This window comes from Mchenga conophoros, linkage group LG6 (assembly GCF_057382185.1).
Source record: "Mchenga conophoros isolate Kocher_MC1m ecotype Shallow Benthic linkage group LG6, M_conophoros_male_GT1.1, whole genome shotgun sequence".
Lineage (NCBI taxonomy): Eukaryota > Metazoa > Chordata > Actinopteri > Cichliformes > Cichlidae > Mchenga > Mchenga conophoros.
The window spans coordinates 40,586,031-40,612,435 of NC_140531.1; the positions used below are offsets into that span (position 1 = coordinate 40,586,031).

The following is a 26,405-nucleotide window of genomic DNA, read 5'->3' on the forward strand; positions in this document are numbered from 1 at the left end:
TTGTACAGTTATGTTTTGTTTATGTTGCCATAGTGACGGGTGACGCCCTCTCGCTGCGACGGTGTGTCCTTCCGGGGTCAGAGGGCGCCCTGTGTGTTGTTGCTGCTGTGCGGTTGCTGCGCTGAGCAGTTAGCTAGCGGCAGTGTTCTTCTGCAGATGTCAATAAACGGCTGTGCTCCCTGGCTAGCTCACGGGAAGCAAGACCAAACGGTACCTCCGTCTCCTCCTTGTCTGAGCTCGCCACAATATTTTAGTTCTGCTGAGCCAAATAAGACAGGTCAGGGTGAAGAAGTGACAGCCAAAGAAAAACTTACCACAAAACGGAAAAGTTATGACAAATCAGATAAGGCAAAAAGAAAGTGCAGCTTTATGGTTTCATGGACAAAAGAATTTCTGTGGCTGCAATATGACAAGCGAAATAACCAGGGCTGCACATAAGTGGTCCGCAGGTGCGCATTCGCTGTCAAAATAAAAAAAAAACGGGCACAAGATAAGAAGTTGCAACGCGTGTTTGCATACATAAGATTTTCAGGAGGAGGACAGACATTTGTTTAGAACTCTTAAAGATGTCGAAGAAGCAAGCTCCTTTAAGCAATTACTGTGATGTTCCTCCACCTCCAAAGAAATGTCAGAAGGAGTCCGAACCACAAAAGAAGCACGTATTCTCGGAAGAGTAGTTGCAGGAGGTGAGCTGGCTTCAAACAAATGATGAACGCACAGAGATGTGGTGCAGAATGTGCCGTGAAAATGTAATAAATGACAAATTAAAAAGGCATGAACATTTTTTTTGTATCGAAAAAATATCGAACCGTGACACCAAAGTATCGAACCGAACCAAACCGTGAATTTTGTGTGTTGTTGCACCCCTAATATATATATATATATATATATATATATATATATATATATATATATATATATATATATATATATATATATATATATATGAGGGGGTTCAGGCCTATGCAGAACAGCAGTGGGGACAGAGCATCTCCTTGGTAGATCCCGCACTTGTACATGGATGACATCAAGCTGTATGCCAAGAGTGAACGAGACATCGATTCACTGATCCACACTACCAGGCTATACAGCAATGACATTGGAATGTCGTTCGGACTGGAGAAGTGTAGTCGGATGGTAACAAAGAGAGGGAAGGTAGTCAGAACTGAGGGGATTGAACTACCAGAAGGCAACATTGCAGACATAGAGGACAGTTACAAGTACCTGGGGATCCCGCAGGCAAATGGGAACCATGAAGAGGCCGCTAGAAAGGCTGCAACCACCAAGTACCTGCAGAGGGTCAGGCAAGTCCTGAGGAGTCAGCTGAATGGTAAGAACAAGATCCGGGCCATCAACACGTACGCCCTGCCCGTGATCAGGTACCCTGCTGGGGTAATAGGCTGGCCAAAGGAGGAGATAGAAGCCACTGACATAAAGACAAGAAAGCTCCTTACCATGCATGGAGGGTTTCACCCCAAGTCCAGCACCCTGAGGCTGTACGCTAAGCGGAAGGAAGGGGGCCGGGGACTGGTGAGTGTCAGCACCACAGTCCAGGATGAGACAAGGAACATCCAAGAATACATTGGGAAGATGGCCCCAACTGACCGAGTGCTCAGTGAATACCTCAGGCAGCAGAAACCCAAGAAAGAGGAGGGAGACGAGGAACCATCATGGAAGGACAGGCCCCTGCACGGTATGTACCACCGGCAGATAGAGGAGGTGGCTGATATCCAGAAATCCTACCAGTGGCTGGACAAAGCTGGACTGAAAGACAGCACAGAGGCACTAATCATGGCAGCACAAGAACAAGCTCTGAGTACAAGATCCATAGAGGCTGGGGTCTATCACACCAGGCAAGACCCCAGGTGCAGGCTGTGTAAAGATGCCCCAGAGACAATCCAGCACATAACAGCAGGGTGCAAGATGCTAGCAGGCAAGGCATACATGGAACGCCATAACCAAGTGGCCGGCATAGTGTACAGGAACATCTGTGCCGAGTATAACCTGGAAGTCCCGAGGTCAAAATGGGAGATGCCCCCAAGGGTGGTGGAGAATGACCGAGCTAAGATCCTGTGGGACTTCCAGATACAGACGGACAAAATGGTGGTGGCTAACCAACCGGACATAGTGGTGGTAGACAAACAGAAGAAGACGGCCGTAGTGATCGATGTAGCGGTTCCGAATGACAGCAATATCAGGAAGAAGGAACACGAGAAGCTGGAGAAATACCAAGGGCTCAGAGAAGAGCTCGAGAGGATGTGGAGGGTGAAGGTAACGGTGGTCCCCGTGGTAATCGGAGCACTAGGTGCGGTGACTCCCAAGCTAGGCGAGTGGCTCCAGCAGATCCCGGGAATAACATCGGAGATCTCTGTCCAGAAGAGCGCAGTCCTGGGAACAGCTAAGATACTGCGCAGGACCCTCAAGCTCCCAGGCCTCTGGTAGAGGACCCGAGCTTGAAGGATAAACCGCCCGCAGGGGCGCGCTGGGTGTTTTTTTTATTTTTTTTTATATACACACACACACACACACACGTATACACACAGACTCGTGTTTTCTGAGTTTGAGAAATTTACCAAATTAATGGTTTTTGAAATGGTTTGGCATAATGCACCATGTTTTACTTCAGCTGTCCAATATGTGAGGCTTTGTGTAACTCATCTCAGACACGTTGAGTGTAGAAAATAAAGCTGCTCACCGCTGCAGGCTGATACTCATGTTTAAACCCTCAGGAGGTGACTAATGGTGCATTTTGCAGGTGTGTGATTTTGTCTCATAAATGCAGCAAAATCATCCATTGTTCTCTTCCTGTTGCCGTGCTACTGAATTGTGACTTTTCAGAAAAACATACATAAATACAGGAGTCATCAAGTGGCCTCGTTTAAAGTGTATTTTATAAATTTACATATTCAGCTTTTTTTTTTTAATAAATCAGCACTGTTTCTATTGTATGTTAAGTCGACTTTGGAGAAATATCTGGCATAAATAAAGTCCAGTATTGAGTCCAGTACAGAAACAGTAATTCAGAATACAAATCTTTGTCACTTAAGGGATAAAAAATATTTGGATATAAAAATATTTCTACACACAAATACCAACTGCAGTTGTCCAGCAACTGCAGAACAATAAAAACGGAACAATCATACACTTTACAAAAGCTCATTTCTCTTTTTAAATTAATGTTTAGAGTGGAGTTTTAATCTGGGTTGAATGCTGTCAGTGGCAAACAGTATAATCAATTCCTTTTAAAGGCACCGAGGGAGCAGTAGTTAAGGCAAAAGTTAGTCATTTATTTGAGGATGGTATACGTGTCCATCATGGCCAAACATTTCATTTCCACCCACGTAACACATGCTAAACTCCTTTATAACCAAAGCAGATACAGGCTGCTGAATTTCCCCTTCTTTGTCTTTTTCCAGAGTTCAACCTAATTAAAAAAAATCATTTGCTAATCAAAGACACCCTTATTTCATATCTGCATCAACTTGCCAACGTGCAACTTCAACCCTCTCCACAAAACATCAACAAGCACCAGAGGCGGAGCTTGTCTCCCTCTGCTATTCAACCTGAGGACAGTTTCCATTTTGCACGACGCCGGGGACGCAGAGGTTCAGGTTGTGCACCCTCCTGTAGACGAAGTGGAAGACCTGAGCGCGCGGCCGGCTGTGGAGCTCGGCTTTGATTCGCTGAGGGTGAGTGTCTGGGGTGAGCTGCTGGCTGGTTTCCTCGTTGACCAGAAACAGAGCGTAGTTCTCAGGGTCGGAGAGCCTGAACTTCTGGGCGCACAGCGAGCAGACCTCTTCTGTGGTGGTGTACGGGTGGACGACCAGCGTTTTGGCCGTGCAGCCCACCCCCGGCTCTTGCAGCGCGACTCGGAGATAGTTCTAGAGAGAAAAGAGTTCAATTTTAGAAAACTGTAAAATGAACGAAAGGGGCATTTCTGAGGAGGTGAGCAGGCAGGAAACCCACATGCAGTGGCAAAGATTTTACATGCAGTAATGTTATCAGGAGCAACATGCTGTGATGTTAGTACAGTTGAGACACAGCACCTTCCATGCCTCTGTCCAAAGCTGGATTTACTCTTACTGGTACAAGTTTGACTCACTGCCTGGATGGTCAAGGTCGGCTCAGGTCAGGTGATACCTGAAAGTCGTCCACACACGGTACTGAACGCTGGGCGGTCCGCCGGCGGTGCCACTGTTGCAGCGTGTTCCTGGCCTCGGAGCTCAGCACTCGGGCCGCCTGCTCCTCTTGGAAGTTTTTGATGAGGGACATGGCTCCGTAGGCGCTGGTCAGGTAGTAACCGCCTGGGGTAAAAATTAAATACAAAAAGAAATGAAACCAACCGAAGTTAAAAAATAATTAAGAAAAATGAAGACAGTTGCGCCTTTCTGGCAGAAATGAATCAGATTTGGTGCTTAAGGGTCAAAGATATTTACCTACACAGCCGATTATTAAACATTTTCAGTTTACGTGCCAGACAGCTTGGCGCTGATGGGAAAATATTTCACTCTTGGTACATTAAACCTTCTTATTTTTTCCTTTTGAAGTGGTTCCAGCCCATTAAAAATCAAAACACTGACTGGAATTTCCTTGCTGTGAGGACTTTTCCTTCCTATGCAAGCATTTATCAAGTTTTCGCAAAGAACCTTCAATAAAAACTGGAGCTGAGAATCACTGTAAAAGACCTCAGTGATACCGTACACCTTCTACTGAAGGCAAGACAAAGCTTTCAAAAGAAGAAACAAATATGTTAAATGACTTTAGACAGAAACTGTTGGGACACTTTGCAGTTCAGTCTTTATTTATTTTACTATTTATCATCATCCTGCGAGTGAACTTTGTGTCTTTAGTTTCCACTAAATACCAAGCTTCATAATAAAGACATTAATGCTAAAATAAGGAAAACCTCACATTTGTTTTTTTTAAAATCAAACTTTAAAAGGAACTACTTCTGTAGATTTCTGGCCACTAGGGGGCAGCACAGCAGGCCAAGTCAATTTCTCCATAAGCGCATTTTAAAGACAACAGGTGAGCAGAGTGCTGTACAGCTAAAAGAACCAATTAAAATAAATTAAAGTCATTAAAAACAAAACATCTGTAACTAACTCATCAAGTAGTGATGATTTTGGTGATGATTAAACCTCTGCCCACGTGTCCCACATCATTTCCAACCAGCAGCAACGTGTAGATATTCACGACTCTTTCACTCCCGCGAACAGTAACTAACACTAGTGTTACACAACACACTGTGACATGGTTTTAGTTATAAAACATAACTCATTTGTTTCTCTTTCAGCCGGTCACGGGTCCGAAGGGTTAATGACTCATTGTTAGCAGAAGGTGTATTGCTCTATAATTTACCAGCTTTTAAAACATCGCTCCGGGCCAGTGATGGAGAGGAAAATATTTCAGTGAATCTTTAAATTCTTTAGTTTCTCAGCTTAGCGTCATGGTTGTACAGTACAGCTGTTACCAGCTGAATGTGGGAGTGTTTTTATGTTTATTCTACCAGACGCACTGCAGCATCTTTCAGAAGCCTCCTAAACATTCATCAAGAAAGCGTCACTAAAAGTGCCACCAGGCGGATTTTTGTTTAAATTAAACAGGCGACCCGGCAAAGGCTTGGAGACCCTGAGCAGACTGAACTCCACTCCTGAACGCTCCCGGCGTGAATGAAAGACATGTGATGGTGTAGTGATACACGCCTGGTTTATTCTCTGTGGTTTCGTTTACTCTGACATGACATAGATGTCACCAAGCTAAAAGTACACATGGCCCCGACAGCCACACACTCACATATACAGGCAATTATTCATTATTTAGACAAACAATGAGTAACATCTTACAGCTGAGAGCTCGTCATCTACTGTCATTAACATTGCTCATAAAACGTTTCACCCACCACAAAAAACCTGAGTGATCTGACAGCTAATATGGAGTCTGACCCTTCCTCGTTGCCGTTTCTCTGACTTATTACCTACTAAATTATTCATGAGCAGTATTTCTGTAGGATGTTTTTTCAAAAGAAAACAGCTCCAAGTTTGTTGCTGCTGGTAATAAAACTGATAAGAGCAGCGATACTGAATCAAAACATCAAAGCTGTAAAACCATAACAATGAGTAATAAGATGCTGTAAAAGCTGCACAGTTATTAAAGGAAAGAGTTTGGAGATAAAACTCGGCAGGTTCATCGCTACATGCAGCAGCGGCAGATTAAGGAAAAATATTCCTTTCCACAATCAGTCCTGATACAACATCCTAATACTGTCAACCGGACTGTGGCAGGAAACCACTCCTCTCACAGTCTGAACTTCCACTACGTGACTTCCACCTATAATCTTGGGTATGTACATCCATTAAACTGGAAGCTTCCTGTTCTCACACAGTCAAAATGGCAAGACCTTCCTCTGACCAGGTTACAAAACAGGGTGGACCTCTTTAGCCTCACAGCACACTGGTGCGCCCAACCTGGAGAATGAAGCATCTAAACTTTAAGACGAGGTGATGTTTTCAGTGAGCAGACCTCAGAGTCTCTCTCTGCTTTATTTAAAGTCCTGCTTTAACAATGTTACACGTCAGTAGGAAAGGCTCTGTTATGACCCAATGATCTTTTCCTAGCAAACTAGTTTGGTACCTAAATGTATTGTAGACATTGATCTTTTAAAGTATAAGGCATACTGTTGTTCTAACTATTTTCACATGCAGCTAAACTGAATCATGATTAGATATCGTGAAGTTATTTTTCTAAACCATGAAAAGAATTCTGCGAATGTTGAGCGAACATTTCTCAGATGGTAACTGTGTCTGTAACCGATGCACAAGTGCTGCTGTAATGTGTATGTCCTGTGTAACCGACAGGACCTACCCTCTCCTTGAAGCAGGGATGGATCCAGCAGCTCCATCATGTACTGGATCTCCGTGTCCAGCTGTGGCATGTTGCACTGAGCCACCACATAAGTGAGCATGGGCAGGAAGTCATCGGCACCGTACATCCTCCCTGGAAGGAAACAGATGGAGAGCAGAGGGGGATGTAGGTGTGGCAGGTTTGTATTTTCAAATTATTTTTCACTTTTATATCGTTTTCAGTTCGTTTCCGGAGTTCGTTAGATCGTTCTCAGTTCTGCTTTCATTTGAAAATGTTAAAATGTTTCATTTTAGTTTCGTTTTTATTAATTTTGACGTTAGGTTTAGTCATTTTTAATTGGAATTGTATGGAGGGCGTATGTCAAGAGGTGTGATTTAGGAAAATCAGAACAGGTGTTACTTTTTGAAAACTCCTTTTGGAAGCAGTTGACTCACAGTCTAGACATCCAGACTCTCAACAAACACGCCCATCAAAGCCTCATCAGCCAAGTTGTGATAACTACTATCACAAATGAATACATTCTAAAACTACAAAATCATTTCTGTTAGTTTGAATTTTTTCCAAGAGTCTGGTTTTTCATTTTTATTTTAGAATAAAACAATGTTTTTTATATCTAATTTTAGTTTTTGGTTTCATTTCAGTTAACTACAATAACCTTGATGGTAGTCGCACAGGTCAGGCAGAGGAAGGAAAAGGAAAAAAATCACAGCTGTAAACAATCAGAGGAAACTGACAAACTGGGAACAAACGGACTTTTCCATACCTGAGTTATCCTGCATGATGGTGTAAATGAGCTTACACACTCGCAGCAGCAGTGACACCTTCTTCTCGGGGGAATACATCTTCCTCATGTTCAGGAACTTCTGCCGGATTTTCTCAATAGCCACGGCGTCAGGGGGCACGGCACCATCCACCCCGAGCTCCTGGGGCTTTTTGGTCTTAGCCAGCGCCAAGTTCTCCCTCAGCTGCTGCAAAGCTCCACTGCTCACCTGCAGCGAACAGAGACAATGCATCACTGATATCAGGGCTTCATCTTTAGCATTGCTTATCTCCTCATTTATGAAGACACTTTTCTAAGATCTTCACCTGGAAGTCATGCAAAGCCGTCTCGATGACGCTGTTCAGAGGTTTTAAGACACATTTGTGCATGGCCTTCTCCAGCACCTGGTCTGTGGAAGAGGACACACCCACACACAGACAACCGGTTAAGCACCAGACGTAATGTAACGATCATTTCTTTGAGTAATCAAATAATAAAGTGTGTCACTGTGTGTTGTGCAATGACAAGTTAAATAAAACTGAAAGTGTACATTTGCTGTAACTCTTATGTACACTGCAGTTCCTGGGAACGAATGAGGTGATTTACTGGTTAACCCGAAACCATCGTCACATGCTTATGGCAGTCAGCACGCTGAAGTCATGTTCATCAACCCTGAAACTTGCACAGACTTTTCTCACATTTAACGCTGCACAGTCCTGGACTCCGTCCTCACATATGGCTTAAAGTCAGGCTAAGATTAAGTTATCAGGCTTAAATTATCCACCCTAATATCAGAGTGCGTCATCTTTAAAGACTTAATGCTTTTAATCAGTAATTAAACCCAGATGACATGTGAGAGATCACTGACAATAAGCTCAACATGAGCATTCAGTCGGCAAACCGACTTTTTGTTTTCTTTATTTGCCAAAATTGGTCGTACCTGAATGTATTTCTTTCTTTTTCTTTTTATTATTTCTTTTTTAATGTATTTTTTGGAAATATGGCAATTTGACCCAGTGCACTATAAATGCATTTCAAGAAATCACATGGAAAATAAAATATCTGCATTTTTAAAATCATTTCTACTACATGTTATTTGCATGTCAAAACGGAGACCATACCAAGAAATTCACCTCAGTCAGCTCAACGCTTCAGATGTTTCTATTCTTCAGTTGTTTTCTTTATTAGAAAATAACAACAACACCCTCCTACTTCACCAAAAGTTGATTCTGTTCATCTGGACGTAGCAGTTTGTGGGAGAAACGTTTCGTCACTCATCCAACTGACTTCTTCAGTCTCAGCTGACTGCAGGTTTCCCCAGTCTTATAAACAGTACATACTCCTACCTCAGATATTACCAGCTGCATCTCTGTGGGGCTCACATAACCACTTTATGGTTAGGAGACACTTTTGAATTCCAGTCTGTTTGCTCTCATCAGCAAAACAAATCGAAATCAGAGACCAAGTAGACTGACCTCCCCCCACTTCATGCATGTCTTTGGGACTGTGAGAGGAGAAGCCACGGAGACACGGGGAAAACACAGGGATGGTTTGGCAACAGCGCAAACCACCGCGCCATCATGCTGCCAGAAGGCCGTTTAAGACAATGAACAGGAAGTAATTTGAGTATAAGGATGCACAATGTCTGGCAGCACAGAAGGCCCTCAGGCACATGATGCCCTTTACCATCCATCCTGTGATGAAATCATTTACGAGGACGTCAAGCTATCGCCGATATGTCTCCCTAATGCCAAGGCTCCTCTCACAAAGTTGCCTCCTAAGCGGCAGCAGGAGAACAAATCAGATTTAAGCGTGATTATCTCCACTAATCACAGCAGCATGATTTACTTTGATTAGTGGACATAACAAAAAAGCTCAAGCTGGTTGAATAATCTCTTTATTTGCTACAGTATAGTGTTTTTTGGCTCTTTTTATGTGTAAGAACAGATTATATGAACATGTGGGCTAATGGGAAACATTTGCTATCTTAACACTAAAAAGCAGAAAAAGGTAAATAATTGGAAGAAGGATCAACGCATGCCTTTCAAAGCTGAAGCCGCAAAATGAGTAAATAAACTAAACTTTAGAGTTTGACATTCAAACACTTGAAATCAGGTTGTGTCAGATAGATTGCATGTTTATGGCTCTGATAAGGTTAAAGAGTGACTGACCTCGAGTGTGAGCTTTAAGCATTCCGGTCATATACCAACCTGGAAGCAGATTGTACGTGAGTGTAAATACAACGGCTCCGTCTGTACCTCTGACCCACAAACCATTTCCTCAACTATGCCCAGCATGCTGCATTTCACACAATCGCGTGTTATTGTTCACTGACAGCGAGTATTCATGCAGCACAGGCAACCCCAGCCTCCGGGCGCTGTTTATGCCAGACTTATGCAATGATTTACGCAGAACAAAGTACAGTGCATGCACGCACAGGAATCCTGTTCTTATGAAGAATTGGTATTCTGTTTTGCTTTCTTTGTGAGCCACAGAAGTACAGGATGACTACCTCCCAATTATCCCGCTCACTCTGTACGAGAGCCAAGTGCTGTGGCTCACCTGAGACAAGGGCTTGGCGAGTCCTTTATTGCAAAATGCTTACAGATATAAATCTAGAGCCATAAAAAGGAAGCCTTGGACGACTCTGTTAGATCCTCACGTGCACACAAGGACGTGATCGGAGCCTCCTCAGGATCGACCGTTACATTTTCTGACTTTCTGATTTGTTGTTAGGTTTTATCTCAAAAGCAATTAAATCGGGAGGCAAACACGTACTCCTACATCTGACGGAACACCAGAAGCGCATAATAAATATCTCATTTACTGATTTACACCCCGCCTTTCTTCGTCATTCACATTCTCTGTTTACTTATGAATTGGGGTGTGTGCTGCCAGTCAAAAGCCTCCCTATAAGCTAACCATTCTGCTTCTCCCACTCACAATACTTCAAGTGTTGCACTCTCTAAAGTCACTCCAAATTTTGCACTTCAAGCTTTCCTTTTCATTATAAACACAACAGAACATTTTGTTCTGCTGCAACATAACTGCACTCCCCAGTATTTCTGTAAACACGCCCGAGAGGCTCGAAGGGTCACCTTAGCTCCACTTCTCCTTTTTCACAGTTATGTGTGAGTGTAACATGACATCAGGCGGACTGTCGGCTCTCAGCTCAGACTTTTTATTCTGACAGCTGACAAACGAGGGCTTAATCTGAGCCACTTTATACTCATTTATGTTTCAGTTCTGGTGCTCACAAATGTTCCAGCAGGCTGGATGTGGCTCAGACGTCCTGAGCTGGGTTACAGCAAGTATTATGGGTGTTAGACTTGGCCAAAACCCACAACACACCTCATTTGGCTCATGTAAGGTGGATGTGGGGCTAAGTTTAGGCAGCCAGACTCATCCTGATACATCAGCGTCACTCAAGGCCAAACGTGGCTCACAGGAAACTGAAGATGTGGGCCACATTTGGGCCAATGACTAGTAAAGTAGATTTCCATTTTGCAAACTATTGAATCAAAGTCTGCCTGCTTATTAAACATGTTTACATTAGTTCTCCTCTCCAAAGCGAACCTTTGTGAGCGCGAGATTGTTTATGTGCGGTCTGTTAGGACAATCAGAAAGGATCATTTCTCTGTCCCTGAACAAGGCTTTGCTGTTATTGTTTACAATGAACAAGGGGATGTGAGATGTGTGCAAAGACATGCTCACATATTCTGCAAAGCAAGTGCACAATAATCTGATCAGAATGAAGCGTCCCTTTCAGAGAGTTTTCCATATGTGCAAACTATTTTTTCAAATGTTCTGACATCACTGAGAAAGCAACACTTTAAAAAACATATCCAGCAGGACCTGATGGATCCTAACACGAGCAGCAGTATAATGATAATAATGAATGAAATGAAGGCATACGAAGGTACTTTTTGACACAGTTCTGTAGCCTTGAGTCCTGACATTTAATAACAGCCCCACCAAGTTAAATATACACTTAAAAGCAACACCTGCCCTTCAAAGTCAAACTCAACTACAGTGTGAGATTATGCCGACAAACACAGGCCAGGAATAACTCACTAGGGCACAGCACGCTGGCATGTCTGTAATTCAACACGGCTAATGAGGCATGCTAATATGGAAAGTTCAACGACACAATGCAAGGCTTCAGCACTGTCGATGAATGTAGTGATTTTGAAACCCTCTGAATCACTAATGGCCCAACATATCTGGAATGTGAACATGTAGAGATCTGAAAGCTGTCAGATATATAACAAAAACATGACACACGCCCACACCTGCACCCACACAAAGATGTTTTACAAAGTCAGGATGAGCTCATACTACAAATCTCCAAGTCACATTTCACTTTAAACACTTACCAATCTGGTCCTCGGGTATGAGGGACTCAATAGGAGGGTCGAGCTCAGAGCTCTGGCGCAGGTAAGCCTTCATCTGTGTCATAAACTGCCTGAGAGTCTGCAGAAAATCCATCCCTGATGTGTGACAGCTTCGATTCTCCTGAACGAAGCCGATGTAGTCCTGAACCAGGGAACCAAAGTACGAGCTTTTGTCCCTGGACAGCTCAGCGATCCTTTTCACCGTCCGCCTCTCCGGGGTCATGAGGGAGCTGAGCATGCCGCTGACCTTACTGAAGCGCCCCTTCAAGGCCCTGGGAAGGATGAAGGAACTACCGCTTATATTCACGCCGACCTTTCGGCTCCGGGCTCTGAAGGATGGACGGAGGCGCATTTCTAAGTCTGTCTCCATTCCAACTCCGTAGTCCTCCTCCTCTTCTTCCCCATCGTCATCGTCCTCACTGCTGTCCTCCACCGGGTCTTGGTGATTTAGGTGTAATGATGGGGTAGGGGTCAGGCCCAGGGAGAATCCAGGAGACTGGGAGTATTCCAGTGAGTCGGAGGAAGAAGTAGACATGCTCATGTCGCTGAGTCGCTGGTGTCCCCTCTCATTAGGACCGGACGGACTCTCCAGATCCGCAGGGGTGGCAGATTGAGGCTGGCAGGATGGCAGTTTGGCACGAGACAGGGCCTTGGCGATGGTCTCATCATCCAGGGCAATGTGGCAGCGGTGAGACTCCAAATCCGGCTTCTTTGGCCTCGGAGGCGGTGGGTTTGAAGTCACGGGGATTGGTGAGCTGCCACTTTTGGATGATCCGCTGTGCTTGATGCCCATCGAAGGTCGAGTGGGTGCTGGGCGCTTATTTGAGGATTGGTGCTGCCTTGTAATTACAGCCTCTGGCATGCTCTTCGGTCTGGCAGTAGCTGCTGGAGGTCCAGGTGGAGGTGGGGCAGGACGCCGGCGTGGCATCGAGCGCGGCGGTGGGGGGCGAGGGGGCCGCGATTTGCTGTTGGGTTTGATTTTGTCCACGTGTGGATCACTGCTTTGGCTGCCAGTTAAAGGCTTTGATTCCTCTGCATTCTCCAGGGTGGACTCGACAGCCTTTGAGGGCGGCTCCTCCTCAGAGCTGCTACGGCGGTGCGGATGGGTTTGGAGAAAGAGCGGGTTAACAAAGCACAGAGGACCGCTGGAATGTCTTCTCTCTAGGTGAAAGTTAGGTGGAGGTGCATGGGATTGTAAGGTTGCCGGTGCGCTGTCACAGTGAGCCCTGGTGTGTCTCTGCTGTGACCCCTCGACCTCGCTGTTCCTGTTGGTCCGCTGGGGACTGAGGGTCCGGCTCAGAGGGCGACAGGGACGGGGGGAGGTGTGCCGCTGACTGCACAGGGCAGAGTCCCAGAAACCTGTAACACACAGACGTAAAGAAACCGTCAGAGGCAAACATTGACCAGCGTCTCCTGAGACAAGTCAAAACTCCCACAGAGAATAAATCCTCAGAGCAGCTGCTGTGTTCAAATTAACGCAGCAGCAGAGTTTTCAGCAGGTTCTCACCACTAACTTTGTTGGCTCCCTTTAAGTTTTCAAAGTTTTGTCCGTCTTTCCTGCTCGTTTGTCGTCTAGAAGTGTTCCATACTCAGCCCGTGCCTCTCTGCTCTGACTCACTGGATGCCGACACACACCCAGAGAGAGGGAGCCACACATGCTAATCACACAGTGGGAGGGCACTAAAAACTCCACATAGCGCACAGTCCCTCCACCCCTTTCTTCCTGCTCTGCATTTCCTTGTAGCTCTGAGTCGATTCAGTATCAATCTTCTTTCTTCCTAATATCTAGTGTTAAATTTAAAGTCTGTGAATCTCATTTGAACAACTTTCTTCTTCTGTTTCTTTCTTACACTGACAGTGCATAAACATGAAAGGGGAGTGGAGGAAATGCTCTCTCACTCCACTGAATCATCCCATTGTTTTCAGCTGCTTGGCAAGACAGACCTCATTCTAACACAGCTGCTGCGAGAACAACTACAAAATAAAGCATCTGTGGAATCCCATCATAAACGCACGGCTACAGCATAAAGATTTAACCACCCTTTAAGAGAACAGACAACAAATAATCCACACTCAGCATACATCTACACAGTTGTTGCCACTTAAAAATGGAAACAAACTCGGGGGAAATGAAGAAGCAGCTCCAGCTGCTAGGTCAGTTTCATATGTCCTGTAATCCTTTGGTGTCTGGGGACTGAAAGCTGCCTGTGGGATTCTTGCTGGTCCATGTGAGCAACGAGCACCTGACACTGTGGTGTGTGTCTGCAGAGCAACCCAACAGCAAGCAACCCAACCTGAATAAACACCACACGTAAAACTGACTGACCGCAGAGTGGGCTGAGCGCAGTTCCCCTTTATCCAAGTAAAGACGTGCACTTTAAAGTGCCTCAAACACACTTTCACTTAGCTTAAATACTACAAACAAGACATTTGTTTATACTGAGTGAAGCTCACCACATTAAAACCACAGGTTGTTTTTTTTTTATATATAAATAAATTCATTAATTCAATGCAGAAGTTACTGACAATAATAACCTCATCACTTCCTGCATGTGCTGCAAACTAAAACAATATCAGGAAAGCGAGGAATCTTCCACCAGAGATTCCTTAAGGTTTTTATTGTGAAATATCCATGCAGGAAGTCTTTAGAGTCTTTCGTCTGCCCATAGACTGTATATAAATGATGGATGAAGTGACAGTGATGTAACCCATGCTGCTGCCATGTTTTTTTAGAGTAGTAAATACCATGTTCAGGTGAGAGGGTGTTAAATTATCAGCTACATAAACGATCTACCTACAATGCACAATGCTAATGTGCGCTATGCAACAAACTAATACAACATGAATTTCTAACAGCTACTGATTTCACTAACCAAACTGTAGCACAAACACTTTGGATGGTCTTGCCTCACAGCATAATATTTGTCAGATTAAGTTATTACAAAGGGAAAAACTAACCATAAAGACCAAAACTGTTTTTGCAGCACGCTGTAAACATGGTGATTTCTGCTGTGAAGCCAGACATGCAAGATTTAACATGTGTATGGGGATTTACTTGCTTAAACAATGTTTGCGTGCCTTAATAAGTGGATACAGGTTCATTTAAGTTGCCACATTTGCATAATTTTCCAAACCCATAAGTCCCCACTTGGTCTGCAACAATTTTTAGGTAGGTTTTAAAAAGTGACCCTTGTGTCTGTCTGCGGTTTTAATGATGATGTCAGCAATGCTAACATGCATTTGTTAGAGTGGTATCTCACTTTGCAATGAGCAGCAATAATCTGTAGTATTTTGCATTCTAAATGGAAAGTTAATGTCTAAGCTGAGATGACCAAACTCACAGCACTGCTAACAAAAGTCATGCCGATAGGGAGGATAAGAGTTCAGCCTCATGAGAGATAAACTAACTGATTCACGGGAGGCGCAAGATAAGTTTTGTTTCTTTGTTTTTTCCCTTACATGTGCGTGGCCAGAGTCCACAACGGTCTGCTGTTTGTCTTTAAATAGAAGCAGTCCAATGACGAAGGGGAGTTTCCCTCAATGACAGGATAATCTTGCAAATCCGGCATTAAAGAAACTGGCTAATACTTAAAGGATGTTTCGGCCACTGTGCTTCATCACAAAGTAACTCTGCACGCTTCCACCCACATCCATTCATAGAAGACTGTGAAAAAACAATGATAGCGTTTCATCTTGGTAATGATGATATTATGTTAGCACACATGCTTGCAAGCCTTTTGTGTTTTTATACAGGTCTGAATGCAGTGCAATGGCATGTGTGTGCTCAGACAGCAGTTGGCCGTCTGTAGCTTTCCACTCGCCACTCCCTTCTCTCCCTCATCAGGGGTGAGTTATGTCGTAGGCTTCTGCTGACTCACCCGCAGTTTCACAGGAGCTGAGCTTAGAGTAACTCGGAGCGATGTGAGCAAATCTGCTATGAAACCCGACCAGGATAGTCAGTGTGAGGGAAAACAAACAGAGCACCTGCAGCACGAACACTGACCTTTTTATCTTTGCTTTGTTTGCCTGCCTGCACTTTACAGATCAGTAACCAGGTAATATTACAATTTCCAGTAGATACATCGAGCAAAAACTCAAACTGGAAAGCAAATTAAAAAGATTTGGAAACCAAATGAACAGTCTGAGTTCAACGCACTAAGATTGAAAAGCAGCCTTTACTTACTTACTCCTCTAGTTTACATTAAGTGAAAATAATAGCACTAAAGACACTATGTACCTATGTTAAAGTACCTATGCAGTGATTTCTACTCTGTTTGAGCACTCGAGCAATAGTTTCTTCCTGTCAGGACAAAGCTGAAGGAAACTGATTAGCCAAGCAAGAAAGAAGAAATCATAACAATTAGAATAAAAAAAAAACAACTATTTATCAGTTTGCCTAGCACTTTTAATATAAGGGATAGAAAATACTAAATTAGCATGAGCCTTAGGTCCTAAAGACAATATCAAACTGGGTGTGAAAAGTGAAGCCAATGCACAAAAGACAAGGTAATCCCATCTAATGGGTTGACTTGAAAAAAGTCCTTAAAAACACTTCATTGCTAAAGGTTTTCACTCATCTATCCAAACACAGCTGTATGAAAATCAAGCACCGACAGAAAGGGTCGCTCTCAGGAGCTCGGTGAATTCCCGCATGGTGCTGTGATACTCTTTAAACACTTTCTCTAACGGTGTGTTCACACTGAACACGATAGACGTGGCCAGAGCGTCAGGTTTACATGTAAAGTCAATGGAAAAGACTTTATGGGTTCAGTCACTCATTTGAGGTCATATTGAAAAAAACATTAGGTCCCATTTGTAAATTTTGATCATTTTAAGTTTCAGAAAAGAAGATTATGACAGCACCGAGCTGCTCCTTCAGTGTCCGGCTGCAGCACCTGCGGTGTGAGACGGACAGATTTCACAGGTCTTTCCTCCCTTCTGCTGTGAAACTCCACAACATGGTCTCTGCAGATGACCACACATGTGCAGACAGACACACATCCAATACACAACGATAACTTTCGCCCCATCTCCCTGATGTGCAATAGTACCAACTGCAATTTCCCAGTTTAGCAGTTTTTTATTCTGTTTGGTATAGTATGTTATTCTGTCATATCGTATTCTATTCTATTGTTTTGTTTGTTTTTTCATTTTTCTTAATTTTTACTGTTCTTAACTTACTTTCTGCTGTGACCAAAACATTTCCCACATGTGGGACTAATAAAGGTTTATCTTATCTTATCATCCACATTATAGACTTAAAGGCTCATTTCGAGGCTTCATAATAGAACTTCAATAATCAGCAGCTGATGTCACGATAGCTACATCCTTATGCTATTTATGGTGGAGGTGCAATAACCACATTATCAAGACATACCAGGTAGAATTTACCATGAATTAAGTGCAGACAACTTGGAGATATACTTGTGAGAAATCCAACATGTTCATTCAGGGTGTGAGTTTACAAAGCAGCAAGGCTACCTGCTCCAAGCTGAGCCACCTCCTCCAGCTCTTTCTGGGTCTTGGCTGAAGCTATGGCCTCTGGGAGTTTGAGTGTGAATGGCAGGATATCTCTAAAGAGACAAAAACAAATTAAAATGTGTTAAGAAAGCAGAAGAAGGGATAAACATAGGAGCTGAAGTAGCTGTCGAATTAAAGGTCAGTCGTGAAAGAAACGTGCATGTGTGACAGATTTATGTTTATCCATCGTCCTCGTTTGACATAAAATCCTGGAACAAAAGTGATGACGCCTCAAGTCTGGTTGGCAAAACACGACCCAAACACGGTCATACAGATAAGTGCCTTCATAACACACCCTTGGTTTTCCACTGCACTACATTAACGCCACTTTAATACAGCGCTACAGATACACACACACCCCGTGCTCAGACTTTATAAAGCGAACACGCAGCTGAAGACGATATCTAAAGACAATTTTGTGTCCATTTAATTCTCTGCTTTGTTGTGTCTGCCATTTCTTTCAGCTCAACTATTTCCTGTGTCTGTCTGCGTTGCCCCAGCTGGCACGATATAAAACAAGAAGCGAAAGCCGTGAGCGCTGAGAGCGGACTGCTTACTCGACATTATCCTCATCCATGCTTGAATCATCACAAAGCAACAGCAAAGAAAACCAAACAAAGAAGCTGCCTTAGGTGGGGTATTTACCTGCTGATACAGTAAAAGGCCACGAGCCGGAACAGGTCTGCAAAGCTGATCCCAGATCCATCGAGAGAAAAGGCTGTAGGCAGATGAAATTTACAAAGATCTCATCAGATTTCACACACAGGAAGTTAATGACATGCAGTGCAAGAGTTCACCGAGGGATTTCTCGCCTAATCAGCATTTTTTCAGGCTTGTTTATACTGATGAGATGGTACTTGTGTCAGAAGAATTAAATAAACGAGCCCAACAATTCAGCTCAAAGAAAAAAAAGGTTCTCAAAGGATAAATTAAAACGATGTGACTGCAACATTTTCAGACGACCTTCGTCAGTTACCCAGGGTTTCTCCTCTTCACTGACTCCAGGTACAAACTGCACATGCCCACTTCTCCGTCGCTTCTGGAAGAACAGGTCAATAATCCAGAAGCGCAACAAGTTTTACAAGTTCTCTTATCTCCTCTGGGTATTTTCCCTCTTTTGAACTGGCAGTTATAACACCAGGTCAGGGTGTCGAGTTCCCTCACTGTCCTCACGCCGCATAACAAATATGAGGATATAAACATGTCATCTTGTGTTCTGATTGCTGAAGGCAAAGAGACTCTTGCATGAATCTGTGGTGAGAAATAATAAAAGTGGACGTGCCAATAACTGACTGGTCTTGGCGTACTTAGAAAGCTGGTGCGTTCGGTTTTTGGTGCAACGTTTTCGTCATAGATGTACATAAAAAATAGATTACATCAGCCACTGCTTTGTGACGTCTCTTTGTGAAACCTTCATCATGAGTGCAGGGCAGATGGGACACATTTATGATGTTAGCAGGCTACATTTGTTCATAAAAGGATACAGATCAACAGTCTTTCCTGAGTTTCAAGTTTTATTGAATACAATATGATATTCATGCTGTAAATTAAGGTGACCGAGTTCAAAGGTACACCTGCTGTGAGCACACTTCTGTCTCACAGTGAGATCTGCATCATGTCTGGCTACACAACGTTAAGGTGGCCGTGGCCAAGAAGCTCGAGGCGTCAAGAATGAGACTATAAAACAGCAGGTGATGTCACGATGACTACCTCAGATCATGAGTTCTGATGAGTTTGATCATTTTCTCATTTATTATTTTTTATTTCTAGTATTTAGATCTCTAGTATCTGAAATTAGACCACGAAACAACTCAACATCTACATAAACTGACAAAATCTGGGACAGTGGATCGTTCCAGGTTTCAAGTTGAGATATCCTCAACAACTGTTGAATGGATGTCATAGACCTAAGAGTTCAAATCTCTCTTAGGTGATTTTCACCTCATTTGAGACTTCTTGGCTCTCTGATACACATTTAGGGAAGTGGCTTTGAGCTTTTAGTTTCCATACAGTCACATACAAAGACAGAAGTTACTCTTCTCATTATGTGCACAGGCAGAGTTTCACAAAGGAAACTTTTCTAAAGTTGTATTTATATATATACATAATTAAAAGCTTTTAAGTTCACTTCAAACACTGTGTACAGGGCTAGCTTGACGAGGCACGCCAACTATAGAGCAGCTAGAAGAAAAAGCAGGCCTAAGGCACAATCCCATCTGTGCTGTCATTTCAGCAGGGAAAATCCACAGCTGGTATGTCGTCACTTCTTGGCAGTGTTGCAGCTCAATAACTAATGCTTACCATACATGCAACTGATTTACTTTAATATCTCAGACGTTAATGTTACAATTAAAAATGACTGTTTAACAGTTCAATAAAGCTTCCACAAAGCATAAGGAAGAACCACAACAAGCAGGCACAACTGCAAAGAGCTTTAGATGAAAGAGGTCAGCGCAGGTATGCTGCACAAGCACAAAGGTGACGAAAATCATGGCTGCTGTGCGTGTTTGCTGAAGATAAGTACTATAATTGCTCTTACTTAAACAGAAGCCTGTGTATGTTATGTCTTTTCACATGGCAAACCCTCAGGACAAAAGTTAAATCTAGACGAAAGGTTCATTTCAGCTGTCATTTGTTTGTAAAACCCACATTTCCAGTATCACCAGTCAAGCCTTATAGGGCTGGCTCTTTCAGCAGTTGTAGTTTGGACACTGTCTACGAGCAAAAACAAGATGAGGTCATGATGAGTTTGGAGATCTAAGCTGAAGCACCGTCAGAGGAAATGTGTTAAAATAGTAAAAATACAATAGAAAATGTTGGATTTGTTTTTAATGTAACAACATTTCGGCTTCATTATCTTAACTGGATGCTCTGCTTATTTCCTAGTCTGCTCCCATCTCACTTCCTGAGCTGCGTTCACCAAAAATCACAGGAAGTTATAGTTTTTGGTTTATTCTGTGTATCCTGTGTGGGTTTACAGCTCCTGCCTGGAATCAGCTGCACAGCTCTTCTGCTTCTGACTGAACTGCCTTAAACTGGACACTGCAGGGAAGTTTTCTTTTAACTTCAAGCGTCTTATGTTCTCGTGCAACATTTAATGGCTTTGGCTCTTTGTTTATTCTTTGATTTATCCGGATGACCAAATTCTAACTATAGGTTTTAAAATCCTCGTACAAGCAAGTCTTGTAACTTGGGAAGTTGGCATGAATGCAGGAGGTTATTTTTAAGCCCCAAACTAAAGAGAGAGTCACAGCTTTCATTTCATTGGTCAGTGGGACATAAAACTGGCCTGACTTACCATCCGTGTTGGTCAAGTTACTTGAAAAAAGTATTCAGTAACTAATTACTGATTACTTCCCCCCAAAAAGTAATCCCGTTACTTTACTGATTACTTATTTTCAAAAGTAATTAATTACTTAGTTACTTGTTAAAAACACGATTTACAACCTGAATAGGTAATAAAACGATAGATCTTTCAGCCCAATTCTACTTTTTCTACATAATCCATCATACAAAATGTAATCAGATGGAAAAGTCTCTTTTTAAAACTTGTTTTATTAGTTTTAATCTTTTAACTTTATGCATCAAGCAAATATTTAATTATATGCAACATTCTCTGACTGGAAGAAATTAGTTTAACATTTAAACCTATTTTCTGCACATTCCAGCACATAAATTTTTTTTTTTGTGTGTTTATCTTTCAAATAGATGCAAGTAAAACACAGCAGAAAATAAATAAAGTCAAAGACTCAGCGGTCCTGTTGCTCTATTTTCACCTGTAAAGCAGGAGCAGGGTAGGCGGAGGTTTACCCTGGTGCAGGTGTGCTGCGGTCAGTGGAAGAATCCGCGAGTTTCTCTGTGAGTTTCCCATTACGTCGTAGCTACTCGGTGCTTGTTCGGAAGTTTAGGGGTTTTTTTCGCTGTAAAAAGAAGTTTTCTTCCCACGCACAGCGGACACTAATGTTTTTGTCACTTTTTATGGAATCAAACTCAAAGTAAGGTCAGTACTTCCACGCTTTAAACGCTGCACGCTCATACTCTCTCCCACAATCGATATATGATCCACTGTTGATCTGCACACAGCTGTTGTCACAAACGGCGCACTCGCTTACGTCACTGTCATGAGACACTTTCGCAAAAAAAAAAAACCCCAAGGTTTTAGTAACGCAGTAACGCAGCGTTCCTACGGGAAAGTAACGGTAATCTAATTACCTTTTTTGCAATAGTAATCCCTTACTTTACTCGTTACTTGAAAAAAGTAATCGGATTACAGTAACGTGTTACTGCCCATCTCTGCTCACCAGACAAGTCCAATTAAAAAAAAAAAAGTAATCAAAACAAAGAAACAAAACCTGCTTTCACCCAAAATAAGGTTTAAAACAGTCGTCCAGCTTTATGCAACGATATGATTGGCTCCTGAGTCTTCCAAGTGTCTAGCTTTGTTGAAAGCCTCTTTGGGGCAGGGACGGGACAACTGCCAATTTTGTCAAGAATTCTCAAAAATATTTACTCCTGATTGTTTGAGCCGTCTCTCCCTGCTGGGCGCCACTTTAGTGAGCAGTGGGCGAGCGGCCTGGGTCGAGCCCGACCCGCGGGCCATTTCTGTGCATCTTGCTCCTCACTTTCCCATCCGTCTTCACTGCTTCACTAAAGGCAAAAACGATGGTGTAATAATGTCGTTCCGGCAATTTTCTTGATCAGTTACATTTAAAAAGAAAACAAAACTACAATAGTACACAATGTAACATACACATGTGGCAAACCGCCTCAGTCATAATCTGATTCTTGTTTCGGTGTTGGTTTATTTCTGGGCATCATTTGCAGAGGTGGACAGGAAATGGTGTATTTAAGTCTTTGACCCAGAGGACAGCGTGACTGCAGAGGCGGCTGTGGTCGAACGAGATGTATTCTAAGGACCAAAGGAAACTGAAAGCCTCGTTTTAGCCGTCTGACTCATCTCTGCCATCACAGCTTTTTGAAAAGTGCTTTAAGAGAATGCAACTAATGACTCTGACGTCTAGCGAAAAGTACTTTTTAGTTAAAGGTAGTCAAACATGTCACTTACTGTACTGACTCTCTCTGACAGGGAAGTGGCTGATGGGAGTTCCCGATTCCTGATCCTCCTGCAGACGCACGGAGAGGACCTTTCTTTGCAGAGCGACAGACTTCCTCACCAAAAACACCTGCACCGCGAAATTAAATGTTTGGAAAGACATTCAAAGGAGACATATTAACATCTGCATCCCAGGACGCGACCTCCTCACCCCTGGCGGCTGTTTGAGCAGTATGCGATTGGCCTCCTCTTCGCTGACCCCCAGCAGCAGCCACGCCGGGTGGGTTTGAGTCAGCCGGTCCCACACGCTCATCCTCCTCCGCAAGGAGTCGTACCCAGAATCCCTTTCACCCACCAGCCCACCGCAGTGGCGAGCCTGCAGGTACACACCGCTCTCCAGCCTGCCACAGAGAGAAAGACTTAAACACTTTTGCCACCTGCTGGTTGTTTGTATGTTTTTTTATATGTTTCCTCCTAACCAAAAAATAACTTAGAATTAATAAAATAAGTCAATGCCGAGATTGTCTCCTAGTATATAAAAAGAAAATAAACATTTTCAGACTGTCCTCCAGACCTCACCATCTAATTACAAATTTATAATAAACTCCAAATGGATAGAATAAGCACATGAAAACAGAAAGATCTGTGTCATAAAGTCTGGAATAAAATACTTGATAGCACATAGAAAACAGGCTCACCCTTGTAGCTCCACAGGATCCTTGTCCACAGCATGAGAGACCTGAACCATCTCCTTCTTCAGCTCTCCGATCTCCAACGCAAATGTGTCAATCAGCTGGAAAGAGACAGAGTGAGAGGCTGTGACTCTGGAGGGAGCGTGAAAAGGAGAAGAGGACGGACGAGATGTAAATGAAACATAAATTATGAAACTTAAAACTGAGCCTGAGCTAGACTGGACTGGAGAAACTGTTACTCATTTTCCGGTGTAGACCTCATTTCCTGTTGGAAGGAAACAGACACAAAGCACAGAGTGAAAAAAAAAAGAGGGAAAATTTCTCCTAATCCTCCTGCAGATAACAAACTGCTGCCCAAACTGAAAATGCTGTTTCTAATTCAGACAGGAAGCCTTCAAAGAGTCATCTGTGACAGGCAGTGTTGTTTTCAGGTCGGCACAGATAAGGCTTATCACAACTGTCATTCAAATCTAGGTCCGCATTTAGTTTGGAATATTTTAGGATTCGAGCAGTGATGACATGGATGATACGGAGTCTGTTTTACAAACCTGGAAAAAAGAACAAAGAAAACAAAAACCTGCTCGGTTTATGAAATGATTGGAGACATGTAGATTTTGGTGTCCCCAACTGTAATCCCCCCAAAACATTAAAGCAGCCATGGTAACAAGTACCAGCAAAGCTAATTTGAAGCTCCAGTCTAAATGAATGGGCTTGAATGAGAAAGCCATAACTTTAACAACAAGAGAAAAACTCTAAGTTTGCAACTTGGAAGTTATACTTCCACTACAGTTATTACAGTTACATCACTTTGATGGTATTCTCCTGCAGATTATGCTGCCATGTTTTGTAACATGTAATTTTCATGTAATCAAATTACTTAAAGTCAGGATTTGGTTGCTTTGTAAATGTAAAATGTTCAGTTTAATGGAATAAGGTCAAATGAAAGTGACTGAACAAACCTCTCGTTTTAAATATTTCAGCTGTATTTTGCTCTTAATGTTACGAGGGTCCAGAGTCACTTCTTTGGGTGTGTGTGGGTTTCTGTGACGTGGTGTCTTAAGTGTGTTTCTGTTCCTTTCCTTAAACTCCTGAAACGAAACTGCGAGAGCTTTTGGCAGAGTCTCTGTGTCGGACTTCCTGCTTTCCTCAAAAAACAAACAAACAAACAAAAAATAAATAAATAAATAAGAACCCAGCGCAGACTGGAGACTTGCTTCTGTGACACCTTTAAAAAAGGTGAGTGGACTCGCAGACATCGCCTCGGGTGGGCGCAGTGAGTGTTTGGTGTTTACTGTACAGGTGAGCAGTGTCTGATCAGCCCTTTTTCATGACACGTGGCTTCAAAGATGGTAACAGTAACAGAATCCTCACCTCCAAGCTTCAAAAATAAAACTTTGGATCATCTGGATCAAATATGATCCATACTGGCTCCAAAAACTCAACAGTGTCAACAAGTCGGCTGAATTTTCAAAAATGTGAATTCTTCCATCTTTTAGTCTTTGAGGTCTGCTCAGATTTCCGGATGTTTATTTATGATCAATATCGAGGAAAACAGCCCAAACTGAATCAATAATGTTTCATTTGCGTACATTTAGATTTCAACTTGTTCCACTGTATTTCACCCATAGTTCATGTACGTTTTTCTCTCCAAGCTCTGACTCACTTTCACAGTAAGCTGGTAAAATCAGAGGAACCAGCAACAAAAACTGTTGCAACTTCCTTTTATTTTAAAGCAAACGTGTGCCCCTTTCACCCCACACATTATCTCTGAGTCGTCTGCATTCAGTTCAATTCAATTCAATTCAATTTTATTTATATAGCGCCAAATCACAACAAAAGTCGCCTCAAGGCGCTTCATAAACACACATTCTGGCAAAATTAATTCCTGTATCGGAACAACTGTGTGCAATTTACTCCAAAATGTACTGGAGCTGAAAACTGTTTGGCTGCATAAAAATGTAACTGATTTCATGTTGTCTTTTTTCACTGCAATTTCCACATTCCCTCACTGCACATTTTAGAGAACTCCCAGGGGTTCAGAGCCTCCTCGTCGTATCAGAGCAGATGTTGAAATCTGGATGCTTTTCACTGATTATCTGGGTCAAACAGTGCAAACAGGGCTGCTCCTGAAAGCCTACAGTATTTATCTTTCTGATATTCTACATTAAAATGCAACATTTAGGGAAAATATGCCAAAAGGATGTGTATCATCACAGAAACGGCACATTTGTAAAGATTTTATGAACTAGCGCGCCCATTATACATTATAACCAGCAGGAGGCATCCTTCTCCAAACATTCTTCCCTAAACTGGGCTCCAGGCCAGACCACAGCCACCACAGGACCTTCAACCCCCCCTCACAGGACTAAGTGGAGCCAGCTCTGTAAAAGCCACAGACTCCCACAGCTTTGCATCAGGTCAAAACTCTGTTACACAACACGAGCCGATCCCCAGTGATACTGCAACACCAAACAACTAATATCTCAAACCCAGAGAAGGAGCTCTCAGCCGGAGCCTGGGTGGAGACAGAGGCTGACCAAAGCTGGAGAAACAGCCAAAGATTTCATGCTTCAAAGCATCAATTTTCAATCAAGAAATGTAAGAAATGTAGAAGTAGAAGCTAGAAAATAGCAAAGTGGAAGTTTGAACAGCATGAACCTTTAATTAGCACGGGTAATCCCAGAAAGGAAAACATTTGCTCTCATGTTTCATCCTTCTAAAGAACTAACGAGCGCTCTCCCATGCTGCTGACAAAGATTACACCACTTCAGACCGCATTGTTTACAGTGTTCCTGATGACAGATCCAGTTGAAATTCAAGCCACTAAACCAACTCAGAGACAAAAACAAAGCTGGCAGCTCCCTCTGCCAGAGCGCCAGCGTCACATGGATGAGCGTTAAGTTGTTTCAGGTGTGTAGTGTTACCTGACATCATCAGCTGTAATGTAATGTAATTATCTGAGTTTGTATTAGCCAAAAGATAACATGGGAGGGAGTAAAATACACCATATGTTTGTTGTTGGAAACAGTTTCCAGTTATAATGCACAAAATGTTTTAAGGCTAGTGGGAATCACATAATAAAGTTGGAATTTGTCAGGCTGGTGTTGGACAGTACCAGGTTA

General features: G+C 42.9%; 1 protein-coding gene across 3 annotated transcripts in view; it reads right to left on the reverse strand.

Annotated features, from left to right (window-relative positions):
• Positions 1-2,537: 2,537 nt before the first annotated feature.
• Positions 2,538-26,405, reverse strand: part of LOC146573325 (ras and Rab interactor 2-like) — a 38,909-nt gene continuing 15,041 nt past the window's right edge. The window contains exons 3-13 of one of the 3 annotated variants that reach the window (XM_085278102.1): positions 23,290-23,384; positions 22,803-22,992; positions 22,604-22,721; positions 18,184-18,256; positions 17,500-17,591; positions 12,001-13,377; positions 7,951-8,033; positions 7,628-7,853; positions 6,865-6,996; positions 4,141-4,304; positions 2,538-3,881 (exon numbers count right to left, since the gene is read on the reverse strand). In XM_085278102.1, the coding sequence (XP_085134228.1) occupies positions 3,555-3,881; positions 4,141-4,304; positions 6,865-6,996; positions 7,628-7,853; positions 7,951-8,033; positions 12,001-13,377; positions 17,500-17,591; positions 18,184-18,256; positions 22,604-22,721; positions 22,803-22,992; positions 23,290-23,384 (2,877 nt within the window). In that variant the 3' untranslated portion in view covers positions 2,538-3,554. Of the gene's footprint in view, positions 3,882-4,102; positions 4,305-6,864; positions 6,997-7,627; positions 7,854-7,950; positions 8,034-12,000; positions 13,378-17,499; positions 17,592-18,183; positions 18,257-22,603; positions 22,722-22,802; positions 22,993-23,289; positions 23,549-26,405 lie in introns of all 3 variants that reach the window. The other 2 variants (XM_085278103.1, XM_085278104.1) reach the window with 2 other exon arrangements.